The 18383-nt window shown below is 44.6% G+C and overlaps 1 protein-coding gene across 3 annotated transcripts in view; it reads right to left on the reverse strand.

The window, feature by feature from the left end:
• Positions 1-18383, reverse strand: part of TACC2 (transforming, acidic coiled-coil containing protein 2) — a 236236-nt gene that overhangs the window by 173769 nt on the left and 44084 nt on the right. For all 3 annotated transcript variants that reach the window (XM_010859224.1, XM_010859223.1, XM_010859225.1), the window contains exon 4: positions 17032-17144. In XM_010859224.1, the coding sequence (XP_010857526.1) occupies positions 17032-17144 (113 nt within the window). The remainder of the gene's footprint in view (positions 1-17031; positions 17145-18383) is intronic.

The following is an 18383-nucleotide window of genomic DNA, read 5'->3' on the forward strand; positions in this document are numbered from 1 at the left end:
TTTCTCCCTTTGTTTCTTGATGAGTCTGGCTAATGGTTTGTCAATTTTATTTATCCTTTCAAAGAATCAGCTTTTGGCTTTGTTGATTTTTGCTATGGTCTCTTTTGTTTCTTTTGCATTTATTTCTGCCCTAATTTTTAAGATTTCTTTCCTTCTACTAATGCTGGGGTTCTTCATTTCTTCCTTTTCTAGTTGCTTTAGGTGTATTTTTGTTAATTTTTAATCTAATAAGATATTTATTGGATAAAATTAGTAAGATGTGATTACAAAGTGAAATTTCTGTAACTGTTATTCACAATTAGTCATTAAATGTCTTTAACGCTGTATACAGGTAGTTTTTTGTTTGTCTTATGCATATTTATATATAAATATATATGGCTTCCCTGATGGGTCAGATGATAAAGAATCCACCTGCAAGGTGGGAGACCTGGATTTGAAACCTGGGTTGGGAAGATCCCCTGGAGGAGTGCATGGCAACCCACTTCAGTATTCTTGCCTGGAGACTCCCATAGACAGAGGAGCCTGGCAGGCTACAGTCCATGGGGTCACAGAGTCGGATACGACTGAGTGACTATGCACACAGCACAGCACATATATTCCTTTTCAGATTCTTTTCCATTATAGGTTATTACAAGATACTGACTAGAGTTTCCTGTGCTACATAGTAGGTCCTTGTGACTTACTTACTTTATATATGGTAGTGTGTATATGTTAATCTCAAATTCCCAATTTACCTCTACCACCCCGGCCAGCCTCCACTGTGCTCTTTGGTAATGATAGTTTTGCTTTCTTAGAGATATTTATTTTTATGCACAATAAAAAAAAAAGATTTTTAAAACTCTAATAAGCACAAATCAAGAAAGTCGGCAGAATATTTATCTGAGAACATGAAGATCTCCTGAACTGCAAGTTAAATCCTACTAGTCATCCTTGGAGGAGAAGGCAATGGCACCCCACTCCAGTACTCCTGCCTGGAAAATCCCATGGATGGAGGAGCTTGGTAGGCTGCAGTCCATGGGGTCACTAGGAGTCGGACACGACTGAGTGACTTCACTTTCACTTTTCACTTTGATGCAGTGGAGAAGGAAATGGCAACCCACTCCAGTGTTCTTGCCTGGAGAATCTCAGGGATGGAGGAGCCTGGTGGGCTGCTGTCTATGGGGTCGCACAAGTCGGACACGACTGAAGTGACTTAGCAGCAGCAGTCGTCCTTGGAAAAAATGCAAATGACAGTTTTGCCCATATGATTAGATTATGGGGTATTTATTTTGATACCACAAGGGTATTTTGAATAAGAAATAGTGGTAAACATATTTTTGTTATATTCCTTCTTGATAAGGCTTCTGACATATTTTATAAAAATTTTCCTCCCTTAGCCAACAAAGTACAACAACAGGGAACATAATGCAGTTTTCTCTTGATGACTGAAAAGCCTTTCAGGGAATTTGGGCCACCCTCCGAAAAAGAAGATATTACCAATGTTGCCCGTGTGAGACTGAATTCAAAAACGTGACTAAGGATTTCTTGTTAGAACAATCCCCAGCCACAAGCCATTTTGCTGAGATGTGTCTCTCTGTAATCCCATTGGTCTACATGGCAGGGGGGCTTGTCGGGGGAGCGGGGGGTGATGAGTCAACATTAGTGGGGGCCAAGCTGGTTCAATGTCAAAGACATAAAGACCATCCTAGGCTCCTTCCCGGCTCTAACACAGCAGCAGTGATGCATTTTGGAAGATTAATTGCTGTCAAAGTTGGCATTTGAGGCTGTAAAAAAGACACAAGAGACAGCAAGTGTCTGCAATACAAGCTGCTCTTGAAGAGAAAAAAGAAACAACTCTTGCTCCTGGCATCCTCTCTCTTCTTATTTTTTTTTCTAGAAGGACTCCCCACTGTTCCCAAAATAAATGCCAGGTGTTTTTTGCTGCATTTCCATTTAAAGAAAGAAATTTGATACAGTAGATTGTCCAAGGTTTTCAGGGAGCCAGGGTTGGAAAATGTCATATAAAGAATTATTAACTAACAGGGGCTTGGGCTGATAGGAGATTGGCTTCTTTCGGAGTCGTGGGAGATGAAGGGCAGGGATCCCTGGAGATGGAAAGGAGCAGAGTAAGCCCTGCTATTGCCTCAGCTTACGGCCTGGAGAGTGTCCCAGGGTAGGGGACCCCAGCTTGAGCCAGTTAGCCTCCCTGACTTAAGGAGATGAAAGTGGATGTCAGCAGTGACCAAGGCATCTAGAGTTCCCAAGACAAATTACCAAGACGCAAAAGCTGCACAAAAAGAAAACTCCAGAGATACACAAAATACTGATTGGCGTGTATATGTATGGAAACCATAGGAGACGAGGTACCGACCGCCTGCAAGGTTTATAAGTGAGAATCCTTAAAGCTAATACAGGGCTGGGAATAGTTCCCATTCCTACCAACCAGGGTGGAAAACTTCATAATTGATGGGACATCTGTTAGAGTGCTAAGAAGGCTCTTGCCTCAGTAGTAGAGAAAATTAACACTGCTCTAGTCCCTCCTAACAAAGCTTAAAAGCAAGACCCCAAAAGAATAAGCTGTTCCAAATAACTGCATCCCAGAGCAGAGTTCAAGAATATTTATAGGAATTCAAAAATATCCAGAATCTGGAAGCATAAAGTCCACAGTGTCTGGCATTCAAAGAAGCAGGAAAAGAGACCCATATTGAAAACTCAATTCATCAAAGCCAACCCAGAAATTGTGCAAATAACAGAATTAGTACACAAAGACTTTTTTAAAGTAATATAACTGCAGTACATATGTTCAGGATGCTAGAGAAAAGTACATGTGTTATGAATTGGACATTGAGTGTTATTGGATGCTAGAGTGTTAACTACAGACATGGATGATAGTAATATAAAAAAGACCTAAATCAAACTTCTAGAGGTGAAAAATACAGTTCCTGAAATGAAAAACACACTGGGATGGATTAAAAACAGATTAGTCATTACAGAGAAAATTAGTGAACTTGAAGACATAGCAATAGAAATTCTCCCAAAATGAAACACAAAAAGACTTGAAAAGAAGAAGAACAGATTCAGATTATCAGTGAACAGCAGGACAACTTCAAGCAGCTGGAGGCATGTGTAGCTGGAGTCCCAGGGTGGAAGGGAGATTAAAAAAAAACAACACTTGAAGAAATAATGACTGCAAAATTTCCAAATATAATGCAAACTGTAAACCCACAGACCCACAAATCTAACTATTAATAATTTCAAGCATAAAAAATAAGAAGACACTTATACCAAGGCATATCATAACCAAATTGCTCAAAATCAGTGAAAAAGTAAAATATAATAAAGTCAGTCAGAGCAGGAAAAAAGACAGAAGAACAAACTTAGGATGACATCAGATTTTGGTTGGAAACAATGCAAGCTACAATACAATGGAGCAATAAAAGGGAAAAAAAAAAACTGTCTACTTGTAACTCTTTGCCCATTGAAAATAAATTTATAAAACATAGATGAAATAAAGATTTTTTTCAGACATACAAAAGCTAAAAGAATTCAACCCCAGCAGATCAGTATTTCAAGAAATATTGAAGGCAGTCCCTTAAATCGAAAGAAAATAATACCAGATGGCCATCAGTATTTATATAAAAGAATAAAGAGCACCAGAAATGCTAACTATGCAGGTAAATGTAAAGTCACTTTTCCTTATTATTTAAGTGGCTTTTAAAAGATAACTGGCTATGTAAAGCAAAAATAACATATATTGTAGGATTTGTAACACAATAGTAGGAGTAAAATGTCTATCAACAATAACAGAGGGGTGGCCGGGTGGGGGGTTAAAAAACAAAACAAAACAATAGCACAAAGGCCCAAAGTGGAGAAACCCAAGTATAATTTTGCAAGATTCTTCTAATATATGCGAAAGGTGCAATATCACTTAATAGTAGATTGTGATACATTAAAGATACATATTATAGATCCTGAAGCAACCACTTAAGATAACACAAATACTGTAGCTAATAAATCTAAAGGGAAGTAAAGTACAATTGTAAAAATAATGAACATTTTTAAAAGGCCAAAAAGGAAGGAAAATGAACCAAACAAGAGACGGACAGAGAAAACAATAGGACTGTAGATTTAAACCAACCATATTAATAGTCATGTTAAATGTAAATATTATAAGCACTCCAGTCAAAAGCTGGAGATATTCAGAGTGCATCAAAAAAGCAAGACCCAACTTATATGCTGCCTACAAAAAAGGCACTTCAAACTTTGCTTAACAAGCACAAATCTGTTAAGAGTCAGAAAATGAAGGGGGGAAAGATATAGCATGAAAACACCAATGAGTAGAAAGCTGTTGTCTCTATATTACATCAAATTTTAGAGCAAAAACATTACCAAGTGGAAAAAAGATTAAATGAAAAAGAGGTCAATTCATTAAGAGGATGTAACCATTCTGAAAGTTTATCTACCTAATAATCGAGCTTCAAAGCACATAACACAAAAACTGATAAAAGGAGAAATGAACAAATACACGATTAAAAGGTAATAGTTCCATACACTTTTCTCAATAATCGATAGAAGAGATAGACAATCAGCACGGATACAGAAGACTGGAACAACTACTACAACCAACTTGACTCTCTGACATTTATTGAACACTAGTCAATAGGGGTGGAGAAGGCGATGGCGCCCCACTCCAGTGCTCTTGCCTGGAAAATCCCATGGACGGAGGAGCCTGGTGGGCTGCAGTCCATGGGGTCGCTAGGAGTCGGTCACGACTGAGCAACTTCACTTTATTTTTTCACTTTCATGCATTGGAGAAGGAAATGGCAACCCACTCCAGTGTTCTTGCCTGGAGAATCCCAGGGACAGGGGAGCCTGGTAAGCTGCTGTCTGTGGGGTCCCACAGAGTTGGACACGACTGAAGTGACTTAGCAGCAGCAGCAGCAGCAGTCAGTAGTGGCAGGATTAATTTTTTTCAAGTGTAAGTGAAACATTTATAAGACAGATGATATTCTACACATAAAAAAACTCAATAAATTTTAAAAGATTTAAATTATTCAAAGCATATTATCTGGTTACAATGGAATTATATTAGAAATCAATAACAGAAAGGTAACTGGAAAATCCCCAACTATTTGGAAATTAAATAATACACTTCTAAATAGCCTATGAGTCAAAGAAGAAATGAAATTGATACATTAGAAAGTATTTGAACGAAATGAAAACTCAAATATCAAAATGTGTCAGATACAGTTAAAGCAGCATTCAGAGTGGCTTTTAAGACACTCAAGCACCTATACTAAAAAAGGTAGATTCAAAGAAATGACCTGTTTCTACCTTAAGAAACTAAGAAACTATAACACGTGTTATACTTAACACTACTGAACGGTACTACTAAACACTACATTGGTTAAGGTGGTAAATGGAACGCTTTGCCTTTTTAAACCACAGTAAAAACAATTTTAAAAAATCAGTAAGTAGCAGTGTGTAAAAGAAACCAGATACCAGAGTATACATACTCTTCAGTACCATTTACACGAAGCTCAAGAAGTGGCAAAACTACTCACCGGTGGTAGAAGTTCAAATAGTTGTTATTCTAGGACAGAGGCACTGGGGAAGTGACGTGAGTGCGTGAACGGGGCGATGGAAACAGATCTGAGTGTGATTACAGATGCGCAGGAGTGCAAATACTGGTCAAGCTCAGATTTACACACTTAAACAGTATGCAGTTTATACCGATAAATAAAAGGCAATTGGGAAAAAAAGAAACTACGCAGACCAAAAATACTGGTGCTTGCCAGGGGAGGGAGGAAAGGAAGGAGGGAGTAAGGGATGAATAAGCAGAACCCAGGAATGTTCAAGGCTGGGAAACCATCCTGTACGATGTTATAATGGTGAACACATGACAATGTATAATACAAAGAGTGAACCTTAACGGAAAGTACAGATTTTAGTTCATAATTATCAACACTTGTTCATTAACTGTAGCAAATGTACCACATTAATGCACAATCTTAATAATAAGGGGGAACTGTTGGTGATGGACAGGGAGGCCTGGTGTGCAATTCATGGGGTCGCAAAGAGTCGGACACGACGGAGCGACTGAACCGAACTGTACAGAGAAGGGATGGCTTCAGGGAGTTCTCGGTACCCTTGTTTTTCGGTAAAACTGCTCTAAAAATAGCTTATTAATTATTCAAATATAGTATACATTTATATAACATTTATATTAACATGTTTAAATATTTTTAGATTTACATATATAATTTATTATCGTATATATTTAATAGTTTATAATTTTTTTAAACTGACTCATTGGAAAAGACCCTGATGCCGGGAAAGATTGAAGGCAGGAGGAGAAGGGGACGACAGAGGATAAGGTGGTTGGATGGCATCACTGAGTCAATGGACGTGAGTTTGAGCAACTTCCGGGAGTTGGTGATGGACAGGGAGGCCTGGCGTGCTGCAGTCCATGGGGTCTCAAAGAGTCGGACACGACTGAGCGACTGAACTGAATGATACATAAAATGTATACATGTACAGAGCTATCACAATCAATGAAGAACTAGAAATCAACAGAGAACTCTGAGGGAAACACACCAATATTTTAAGAACAGTTGTCTGTAGGTGCTGATTGCTCTTCCCACTCTACTTTCTAATTTCCTTTGTTCCCAAGTACTGTTTCAGACTGGAACAGCACCATTCCTCTTCACTTCTTAAAGGTTCTGGGCTGGAACCAGAAGAGCAGACGCACACCTAACTCAGCACACGATATTCTTTCCCAGCCAGCATCAAAAGTCCGCGAGCGCCCTCCTTCCCTCCCTCCCTCTCTCCTCCCCGTGTTTACTTCCTGCCAGAGATAAACAGTGACTCAGAAGTTGGACCGGCCGCACCGCTCTGTGACACACCCTGCCTTGGCAGGAGCCTGTTACGGATCCGGGATCCGGAATCCAGGACTTCACAAAGCTTCGTTTAAAGGAACAGAATCCACTGCTTTAAGAAACATGGGGGGAGGGCCGGTAATGAAGCGCCGGCCCTCGGCCGCTGCTCATAAAACTGACCAGATCTTTTTCGATTTTTTTTCTGGGTCTGAGAACCGACCTTCTTTAAAACAGACTGGGGTTTGCTTTCTAATTATGGAGACCACGACACAAATCTTTTCAGGCACCTGTAAGAACTCAGCCTCATGATTGTGGGCCTGGGCTTTGGCATCAAACCAAACTGGATTCTAGCCCTTAGCACGCCAGGTTCTATCTGTTTGACCTGGGGGCTAGCTAGTTCCTTAACCTCTCTGAACCTCAGTTTCCTCATATAACCCCTCAGATCACCTGCATTCATCCACAGAGTTGCTGGGTAAGGTATGTGTTTATGTCCTGAGCCCACTGACCAGCATGCAGTGGCCTTGGTTCAAAAATAATCGATAAGGAAAATGAATCTGAAAAAGAATATGTAGTTGGTGTTGTTTAGTCGCTAAGTCATGTCCGACTCTTTCTGACCCCATGTAGCCCGTCAGTCTGTTCTGTCCATGGGATTTCCCAGGCAAGAATACTGGAGTGGGTTGCCACTTCCTCCTCCATGGGATCTTTCCGACCCAGGGACTGGACTCTGAATCCCCATTTCCTGCATTGGCAGGCAGGTTCTTTACCACTGAGCCACCAGGGAAGCCTACATATATATATACTGAATCACTTCGCTGTACAACTGAAACTAACACAACATTATAAATCAAGCATACTTCACCTGGTGGCTCAGATGGTAAAGAATCCGCCTGCAATGCAGGGGACCCCGGTTTGATCCCTGGATTGGGAAAATCCCCTGGAGAAGGGCACGGCAACCCACTCCAGTATTCTTGCCTGGAGAATTCCATGGACAGAGGAGCCTGGTGGGCTACACTCCACAGGGTTGCAAAGAATCAGGCATGACTGAGTGACTAACACACTTCAAATTAAAAAATAAAAATGAGTTTTTAACAAGTCAGTACGTGGGAATTCCCTGGTGGTCCACTAGTTAAGAATCTGCCTTACAATGCACGGCACTCAGTCCAGTCCCTGATGGGGAACTAAGATCCCCTATGTCACAGGGCACACACTAGAGAGAATCCCAGGACTGCAACTAAGGTTCAATGCAGACAAAATAAATACATTAACAAATATTTTTAAAAATACATAAAAATTAAAAAGTCAGCACATTAAGTCCCCTACAGAGGAACCTCTAAGTTTTTAATCTTCAAGGTCCCAACCCTCCAATCACAGAATTGGTTCCCCTGGCAGCCAGCCCCCACTTTTGAGTGCGTTCCAAAAGCTGCTTCATTAGCATAACAAAAGACACCTTTCTTGCTCTCACCACTTAGGAAATTCCAAAGGTCTTAGGAGCTCAGTGCCAGGGCTGGGATGAAGACCAAATATATGTTTCTTATTATCAATCGCAAGACCACAGGTATACAGCAGGAAATGAGCCATCTGTGAAGCACAAAGGAGAACACTGCTCTTCTCTCAAATGTGGGGGGCCGCCCTAAGTTTCCCCTAGTTTGAGACAGGGTTTGTGATAGTCATTTCGCTGTCTGGTCAGACTGGTACCTGGTAGCAACAGGGTTTCCTCCTGGACACTGGGTCTGTGACTATGGAACCTGGCAGGTAGACCTGATCAGGCCAGTTTTTCATATCTCAGCAAATGTCTCCGCTTACTTAACTGCTCAAGCCCAAACTTCAGGAATCTTCTTGATTCTTCTCTCCCTCCTAAATCCCATCCTTCAGCAAGTCCTGGCATCTTTAGCTTCAAAATACGCAAGATATGCAAAGCTGCATATGTTTCTCCATCTTCACTGTTATCACCGTAGTCCTTGCATCATCAGTGGGTCAGTATCATCCACAGAAGGGTAAAACTGGCTCTCAGGAGGCAGAAAAAAACCCTTAGCTATTACATCTGAGCATGTTTATGTGCTCAGATACTCGGTCATGTCCGACTCTTTGCAACCCTATGGACTGTAGCCGGCCAGGCTCCTCTGTCCATGGGATTCTCCCAGCAAGAATACTGGAGTGGGTTGCCATTTCCTCCTCCAAGGGATCTTCCCTACCCAGGGACTGAACCAGAGTGTCCTGCGTCTCCTGCGTTGGCAGGCGGATTCTTTACCACTGGCACCACCTGGTTTGTGGCCCTGCAAAGACCACAGTCCACAGACATACACAATATATCTATGGGATTGAACTTTCTTGGGGAAAGGGAAGGCAACGGGGAATGACGTATCTACAGAGGTTCCTGTGGGAGGACAGAGAAAAGAAGATCATGAAAGTAAGGACGGGTTTCTTTGTCCTGGCTCCAGGCACCCCTGCAGCTTTCAGGGTCCTGCAATGGCCTCTCCTCAGACCTCCTGGCCTGCGGTCTTGCCCCCTTGCATTCTCCATACAGCAACCAGAGCGGTCCTGCTGAACACATATTGGTTCATGGTATCTAAATCTGGATGTCTTACCATAGCTGGCCTTCAAGGCCCAAGCCTGGCTGATCTGGCCCCTGCCCACCTCCTGCTCCTTCATGAGCCTCCTTCAGTTTCTCTAACAAATTCATTTCCCCCTCAGGTCTGTGCACTGCCTGATCCTCCCCCCAGATCTTCCCTTGCCTGCCCCCTTTCTGTCATTCCAAACTTAGTTCAAGTATCACTGAAGAAGGAATTCATAAGGCCTGGACTCCATCTTAGGCCTGTTCATGCTGATCATGCTCGGTCACCTTTCCAACGAACTCTGAACTCTGGGTTTAGTGCCTATGAAAACAAGAACTGAAGGATAAGACCTCCTCCAGACAGGGGAACCTTGAAGATAGTATCTAGGTTAGTCATCGCCTAAGAGAAAACATACACTAATCACCCCTTCCTCCAGACAGGCCATAAATTTTTCTGTATCTATCAGAGTGTAACCTCGGGTTTATTGATTATTGGCTAATTGTTTGACTGTTTGAACACATAGCACGTGAATGATGGGGTTATTGGGATTGTGTTTTCCTTGGTTTATGTAAGTCTCAAGGAATTTGGAGTGGGGGGTTCAGATATGTACACATGGGGTAGAAAAGATTTTCACAAATGCTGGTCGGGGTCCTTGGCTAAGAGGAGACTCTGCCTTGGGCCCGCCGGTGTCATAAACTGCACTCCACTACCTGCATTGTCCTTCTGAGTGAGTTTGTTTCCCGGAATGTGTGGCTACAACATCATCCCCCTCCTTGACCATCTAATCCAATGGTCCTCAAACCTTAGGGTGCATCAGAACAACCTAACTGCTTCTGGGGAGGGCTCACCCCAGAGCCTGGAGAAGCACCCAAGACTTAGCATTTCTATCAAGGTCCCAGGTGATGCGGAGCCTGCTGATCTGAGATCCCCACTTTAATCACCAGTCTAATCCAAACCAGCCACTCCCTTCTTCCTTACCATCTGTCACAACACCCACTGGTGTCTTTCAGAGCTGTGACACTGCCTGAAAGGGCCCGTCTTCCCTTGGTTTCCTACTTCTATGTCTGACTTCCTCACTGCAACCTTCTCATCCACTGGAGCTGAAGTCCCCAGCCTCCTAGGATGCGTGTGTCCCCAGCGCCTTCCAGAAAAACAGGCCCCAAGTGGATTCCCGACAGACATTCAGTGAAAGAAAAACACAGAGGAGAAGATAAGAGGGGGCATGAGTTTAATGTGTGCTAATTATCCCTGATTTCTGAGCCATACATATATATATACATTTATATATATATAAATTTATGTATATATATAAACTTCACAGCAGAGCAAACAAAAGTCAGCTATGGCTATTGACCTGAGAGTAACCCCTGGGTCAGTGTGTCTCAAACTTTATCATGAGAGTCACATGGCCTTTTTATTAAACACAGATTTGGGGACCTCACCCCAAACCTACTAGATCAGCCTCTTCAAGGGAGGGGGTCAAGACACGGGGTATTTTAATTCACAAGAAGGTGACCCTGGCAGTTGATCACTATTCACAAATGTCCTGGCTGGACACAATCACCCAGGGTGTTTATTCAAAACACAGATTCCTTGACTCCACATCTAGTGATTCTGATTCGGAAGGACTAGGACGGGGCCTAGGAATTTATATACTTAACAAACACCTCGGTAAGTCCCGTGATCTGAGAAGTCTGGAAGACACCGTCCCTTATGATTTCACTTACTATCTTTCAATCTTTCACCCCAACCCTGATCTGTCGCTAAGCTTTTAAATATAGTTTTAGAGTCACACCACACACACACACACACACACACACACACACACACACACACACGGAAGCAGCAGCACAGGAACGAGCCAAGCTATCTGAGAATAACTTGTGCAAATAACTGAAGCCACCAAGAGGATATTAGAGCGTCTGAGGCCACAACGCTCCATCATCACCCCGTTAAAATGTCACTCCTCCCCAGCCGGGGGCCAGCTTACATAAAGACCAGGCCAGCAGGGTTCCCAGAAAGCCTGATGGTCTTTTCTTCAGTGTGTCTGAAATTGATCAGTTTCCCTATAGCAGTTCTCACTTTGGACATTCTAGTTTCCAATGTTGCATCCTTCTTTTAGGTTCTTGGTCTAGAACCTTAGCATCTTCTTAGACTCTCTCCTCTGCCTGCATCCAGACCATCTCCAGGTTCTGTGAGTTTGAAACCAAGGAAGACTCTGTGGGGCCTTTCTGGGTACAAACCACTGTCTTGTTCCCTACCTCTTGTTCGACCTTCCCTGAATTCCAAAGAGCAGACTCAAGCAGTTAATGATTAGAACAATTGAGTCACAGGACTCTGGCTCCTCCAGAAGGGATATAAATAAAAATTTCCTGGTGGAGGATGGTGACTGCATGCTGACCAAAAGCATGTAGATACCAGACTAGTTGGGACTAGAAAGCTGGTGACTGAGATTCCACAATCATCACCCTGCTGTTGTTGCCAGTTGCTCAGTCATGTCCCACTCTTTGCGACCCCCTGGACTGCAGCAGGCCAGGCTTCCCTGTCCTTTCCTATCTCCTGGAGTTTGCTCAAACTTATGTCCATTGAGTCAATGATGCTATCCAACCATCTCATCCTCTGCTGCCCTCTTCTCCTCCTGCCCTCAGTCTCTCCTAGTATCAGGATCTTTTCCAATGAGTTGGCTCTTCACATCAGGTGGCCAAAGTATTGGAGCTTCAGCTTCACCATCAGTCCTTCCAGTGAATACTCAGAATTGATTTCCTTTAGGATTGACTGGTTTAATCTCCTTGCTGTCCAAGGGACTCTCAAGAGTCTTCCTCAGTACCAGTTTTGAAAGCATCAATTCTTCGGTGCTCAGCCTTCTTTATGACCCAACTCTCACATCCGTACATGACTACTGGAAAAACCATAGCTTTGACTATATGGACCTTTGTCGGCAAAGTGATGACTCTGCTTTTTAATACACTGTGTAGGCTTGTCATAGCATCACCCTGTTACCTACCATCAACCAGGAAGAAAATTATTCATGAGCTGATCAACCCTCATCCATTAATATTGCCTTTAAAATCCCTTCTCTGAAAGCCATCAAGCAGTTTAGATCTTTTGAGCATTAGATGCCCATTCTCCTTACATGGTAGCCTGAAAAAAACACTGTACTTCCATTCACCACAACTCAGTGTCAATAGATCAGCTTTGCTGCAAGTGCAGCAAGCAAACCCGAGTTTGGTTCAGTAACAGGTTCTACCCTGGGATGGTTTCCCAGCCACCATCTTTCTACTAAAGAGCATCCCCTAGGGCCCTTCCAGCCTCCCAACTCCAGTGCGTTAATCAGGCCCTAAATTCCTGGAACACTTTGCTTGAATGCATAAACCCTTCTTTAAATACAAACCAACCAACCACAAAGCACTTCCCCAGCTTCCTGTTACCTGCAGGATAAAATCTCAACCCTTCCCCTGACCTCCAAGTTCTCTTCAATCTGGCATCACTTCTCCAGCCTTGTTTTTAATGAACATCCACCCCCAGGTCTGGGCTCACTTCCTGCTCTGCCTCTGAGAGGTCCAACTGGGAACTCTGCCCCTACCTGGAATGGCCTCTACAGTCATCCCTTCGGTTCAAGTTCCCCAGGACCCCAGCAGCACAGACCGACAGCTCACGCAGATCTCGGGCATAATGCAGTGCTTCTCAAGTGTGATCCCCGGACCAGGAGCACCTTGGAACTTGTCAGAAATGCTCATTCTCAGGCCTAGCCCCAGACCTACTGAATCAGAATCTCTGGAGGATGGGCCCAGCAACCAGGCTATTAACCAGCCTTAAAGGTGATTCTGATGCCTGCTCACATTTGAGAGCCAAAGAAGAGCAGTCAAGACTGGTGGCTGTTGAGTTTCCACTCTCCTTTCAGGGACAAAGCGGTGCCAGAAGTTTACCCAGGAATTTCTTAGGGACCCTCCATGAGAAAGGTCAGTTATCTCTGAAATATTGCTTGGCGCCTGCCTCTGAGAATGAGCAAGTATGATGGTGAAGCACAGGAAATGGCCACTATCCAAGATCTTTCTTAACCTGCCAAAACTGTAGTTTCCTCTGGTGCAACCTAATGGCTTCACTATCTGGGGAAAGATTGTATCATAAGATGCATCATGTTGTGAGTGTTTAAAAGGCAAGGGTTCTTGGTACCCAAAGAGGGGAAGGGCTCCTAGAGACTGGACAGTGGAGCTGGAACCAGTCCAGATGCGTCTCCAGGGCAGCTGTGCTCGAGGGTGGACACTGACAAGCAGTAAGAGGAACAGCCTAGGGTTGTGCTCGCCGGGAGTGGGGATGGGCCTCATGCTCAAGAGCCCAGGGATTTAGGCAGGGCGGAGCACCTGGGAGGCTCCGCCCAGCCGCTGCACAGTTTGGCCAATGCAGGGCTAAGTTACAACAGCGACACCCTGTGACAACTGGAAAGCAAAGCAGCTGAACTGCGGGGACTCCCTATTGGATGAAGATAGAACCTCTTTGGGGATGTATGAACCCGTTTTTATGTATTCAGAGGATAGAAGAGCTTCCAGGGGGATACAATGGACTTTCTACCACTAGGGCTTGGATGGCATAGTGCTCCAAGCCTCAGTTTCCTCCTCTGGAGAGTAGAGATGACGGCTTGTGCAGAAGGACAAATCTTTGGCTATATATATATATATATATACAGCAAGCAGGACCTTAGTTCTCTGGACCAGGAATTGAACCCATGCTCCCTGAAAGGGAAGCACAGAGTCCTAACCACTGGGAAACCAGGGAATTCCTTTTCCCCTCTCACTAATCATTGGCAATATTAATGTATGCCTTCCTCCTTATATTCTCTTGCCTTCAGGTCCAGCAGGGCCACTGCAGCCCTTTCTGTGTTTTCCAAGTAGAAAGTAGAAATAGTTTGAGGTCACTGGCATTTTCTATCTTTTGTAAAAATCTGTAGCGTGTCCTTCAAAGAAAAAGTGCTGGCTATCCGTTGAGGGAAAAGGAGAAGATAAATGCATTCAAGAACGATGAGGAGAGAGCAGGGGAAGGTCACGGGAAGTCGGGAATCTCGGGAATCTCCCAGCCTCCCTCCCTGCTTCCTGACTGTGCCCTCAGGTTCAAGAAAAGATGAGCCCAGAATGCCGAAGGGAATGACCAGGGCTCCCAGCCTCACCAAAGATCCCCCTGTGCCAGGTGTATCGTGAAAGCAGCTGTCTTAGGGCCCGAGGGACAACAGGGCCTGAGCCAGTGGACATCTCAGTGATGATGGGGTGGGAGGAGACAGGTGACGGTCTCAGTAGATCAGGTCAGGAGAGGAGTTCCCAAGGACAATGACAGGGGCATTCCCACCAGCCTAGTGGAGTAAGGGCTCAATTGGAAATGAATTCATTTAAAGAAAAAAAAAATTTCGTCTTGTATGCGTAGAGCATTTGGCATAGTTTTTGGTGCCCCATCTGCAAAATGAACGTCAAATGCTAGGGTGATCATTGTTGTAGATGCCAAGGGTGGCATGCCTCACTGAAGCATCGCACGGGGGAACTTGGGTTCACACTCTCTTCCTGTAAACATCCTGTTTCCCGGCCGCTTCTTGCTAGTTTCTGAGTTAGTGCAGAGCCCTGCGCGATAGACGTGGGCACATTCATGGAGGGGAATCATGTTTTTAATTGTGAACAGAAAGTTGCTTTTTTTGAGCTTGCTCTTAGAAGGCACCTCTTATGTTCAATTTGCATGCCAATTAGAGACAATTCGTCTTCAAGGCAAAGTTAATTGACTAAAGCTGAGGAACAAGAAATGAAAGACCTTTGAGCTGCTATTCCTCCCCAGTCCAGCTGGGACACAGGCCTCCCCAGGTAGTTCCCAAACCTCTCAAAAAATCCCAGAACCACATGAAGATGGAGACAGAAGAGCTGGACGTTGAGTATCCAGTTGGAAGGCGTGACTTCCCTTGTGTAGGATTCCAGATCATTCGATTCATGATCACGGGAAGCCAATCTAAACTATCACCCAGTCAATTTAGAGCCAAATATTAAACCCTTTGTCCTGATTTTTTTTTAAAAAGTTCATGAAGGCGGAACAGCCATGGAACTCTGGGAGGTAAAGGAGGCTCCCATTTTCCAAAGAACTGAGATCAAAGGTGCCATTCAAGTTCATGCCTCTCTCAGCAAAAAAAGAAAACTCTGCCCCATATGATCATCATTTCCCTAAAGAAATCCAATGTTTATGCAAGACATTCAAAGTGCCTTCTCCTCAAACCGCATAATCAGTTGTTCAGTTGCTAAGTCGTGTCCCACTCTGTTGCGACCCAGGGGACTGGGTAACCAAAGCCACCCAGAAAATAACACCAGAAGGCATGGAAATTCCGGCCACCAGGGGCCGCTCTTACTCACCCAGGACCTTCCATGCTGCTGCTGCTGCTAAGTCGCTTCAGTCGTGTCCGACTCTGTGCGACCCCAGAGACGGCAGCCCACCAGGCTCCCCCGTCCCTGGGATTCTCCAGGCAAGAACACTGGAGTGGGTTGCCATTTCCTTCTCCAATGCAGGAAAGTGAAAAGTGAAAGTGAAGTTGCTCAGTCGTGTCCGACTCTTAGCCACCCCATGGACTCCAGCCCACCAGGCTCCTCCGTCCATGGGATTTTCCAGGCAAGAGTACTGGAGTGGGGTGCCATTGCCTTCTCCCAGGACCTTCCATAGTTCAAAGCCAAAGCAAAACATGCTGCTAAAACGCTTCAAGTGAAAAGGGATTGCAAAGCTTTTGAAACCCAAAGTCAGTGACAGGGACTTGGTGGTGGGTGGTGGGGTGGTGACGGACGGGGGACAGTGTGTATCACTCAGTTTTGCATTTTTGGTCCTTGCAGCTTTTGTTCATTTGTTCCTTTAAGATCTGTAACTACAGCGTCCCAGAAGCTGGGCTTCAATTTGTTAAGGAAGGTTTTTCTAACCAGACCATATGTTGAACTCACAGACAATTATTCATTGCTTCCAGTGTCCTGACCTGTGTCTGTTCTGGGGACAGAACATTCACGTCTGCCCACCCTCTACTTCTGAATGATTCCAAACCTGTGGGTCCTGAACAGCAGCCCCAACAGGGAAATCAGGACCCAACTGCGGGCCACATTGATAAACCACGGACGAGTGGGCCGCGCCTGCACTGGCCGTGCTCTGCTGTGGCACGGCAGCTTTGCTGATTTCTGAAATGCATCCACCAGCCTCCCTAGGACTGGATGATTGCTCTTTGACTCCTCTGTCTCACCCTCCGGAAGCCCACATTGACTTCTGTCTTGGAATCCAGACTCCAGCTTTGCCACCAATTAGCCACACCCTCCTAAGGCCCTTGGCAGCCTTGATCTTTTTTATTGTAAGTTCTGAGAATGAGGATAAAAGACCTGGAATGCTGTGGCATGGAAGCCTATCATTATTATGCATCTCTGGGCAGGAAAATATTAATTTTCCAATCAGGCAGGTCTAGGCAAATCACAAAGAGGTCTAGGAACCACTGCTTGGAACATCTCACCACCGACAACTACATCACGGATTTTAGGATAAAATTCCCGAAGCAAACGGAGCAAAACAAACGCTGAGCAGGCCAAGAGCTGGCCACGCCTCGGGCTGGGTCACGCCTCTGGACCTGGTCCTACCTGGGCTGGTCTCCTGGGTCCGTGCCTTTGGGTGCCTCCTCGGGCTTCCTTTCTACTCTCTGACTGTTCCCAGGTGGTTGCACAGATCCTGGACTTCGCGCCAAAGAAGTCTTCTGGAGCACAAGAAAGAGACATTGGAAAGGAAATCAAGTAGGAGTCTTTGAAAACACAGAGACTTTATCAATAGGTCACTGATCACAACACTGAAGAGCCAGGGGTGTTTTTGTTTGTTCGTTGTTTGGCTTTACCGTCCATCTGAGCATTGACGGTGCTAGGCGCTGAGCGAGGCTTTGGAGGCACACGGTGAGCAAAGCCCTGCTCTCACCTAATGGAGGAGAAACACAGCAAACCAGCGATTTGAGCTGAGTCGCTGACTGTTTCAGTAAAGGAACATACTGGGGACACCCATCGCACTTTGGGGGCCATCTGCTTCTGAAGAAAGTGGGGTACTGAATCTAAGATCTCCGTGCATCTTGTCTGCGGCCTCACCTCAATGAAAATACACTTCCTGCCCCTGCCCCATGGTTTGCACGCTGGAATTCAGCTGGAAACCAGAAAAAAATACTGAAGGGAGAAAATGAGGAGGAACCCTGGGGCCACTCACTGAGGTCTCAACCATTCTAAGAGTTGGTCATCATTTCTTAAATGGCACAATAAGCTTGTCTGCTGTTCACATGATTTTTCAAACCAAAACGCAAACATTTAAAGCACAGTCAAAACGTCAAATCATAGGACAGAAAGAGATGAGATGTTTTAAAAACTCAATTTAAATGATGCTCATTTAAGTCTGATACAAATATCAGAAATGGGGGAAAGGACTTCTAGGAATCCCCAGCAGTATTCCTCAAAGCAGTGGTTGTCTTCTTTTTTTTAAACAACTTTTTAAGTATTTATTTTGGTTTTTGGTTGCACTGAGAGGCTTGTGGGATCTTACTTCCCCGGAGAACTGAATCCATGTCTCCTGCAGTGGGAATTGAACCCATGTCTCCTGCAGTGGAAGCACAGAGTTTTAACCACTAGACCACCAGGGAAGTCCCCAGTGGCTGTCTTTTGTCTTCGCAGCGGGGTTCCTGAACCCCCGCTCCCCGAAACAACACACACACTTTCCTTTGGGGCCAGATCTGCCTCTTCTAAAGAACTGCTCTTCTGTCCGTCTGTCCCTAAGGTTCTCACGGAAACGTCAGTCCTAGAGCCCCTCACCCCTGCCTATCCGAATATGCACAAAACTCAGCTTAAGGCAGGTCCTTCCTCAAGACTCCCCAGAGAAGCAGAGGAAGGGTAAGCTGGCCGCTGGCTCTGTTAGAATATGAACGCAAGAGTTCCTGGCAGTCTGTCTCTGGCCACTGTGGAGG

This window comes from Bison bison, unplaced genomic scaffold (assembly GCF_000754665.1).
Source record: "Bison bison bison isolate TAMUID 2011002044 unplaced genomic scaffold, Bison_UMD1.0 scf7180017864456, whole genome shotgun sequence".
NCBI lineage: Eukaryota > Metazoa > Chordata > Mammalia > Artiodactyla > Bovidae > Bison > Bison bison.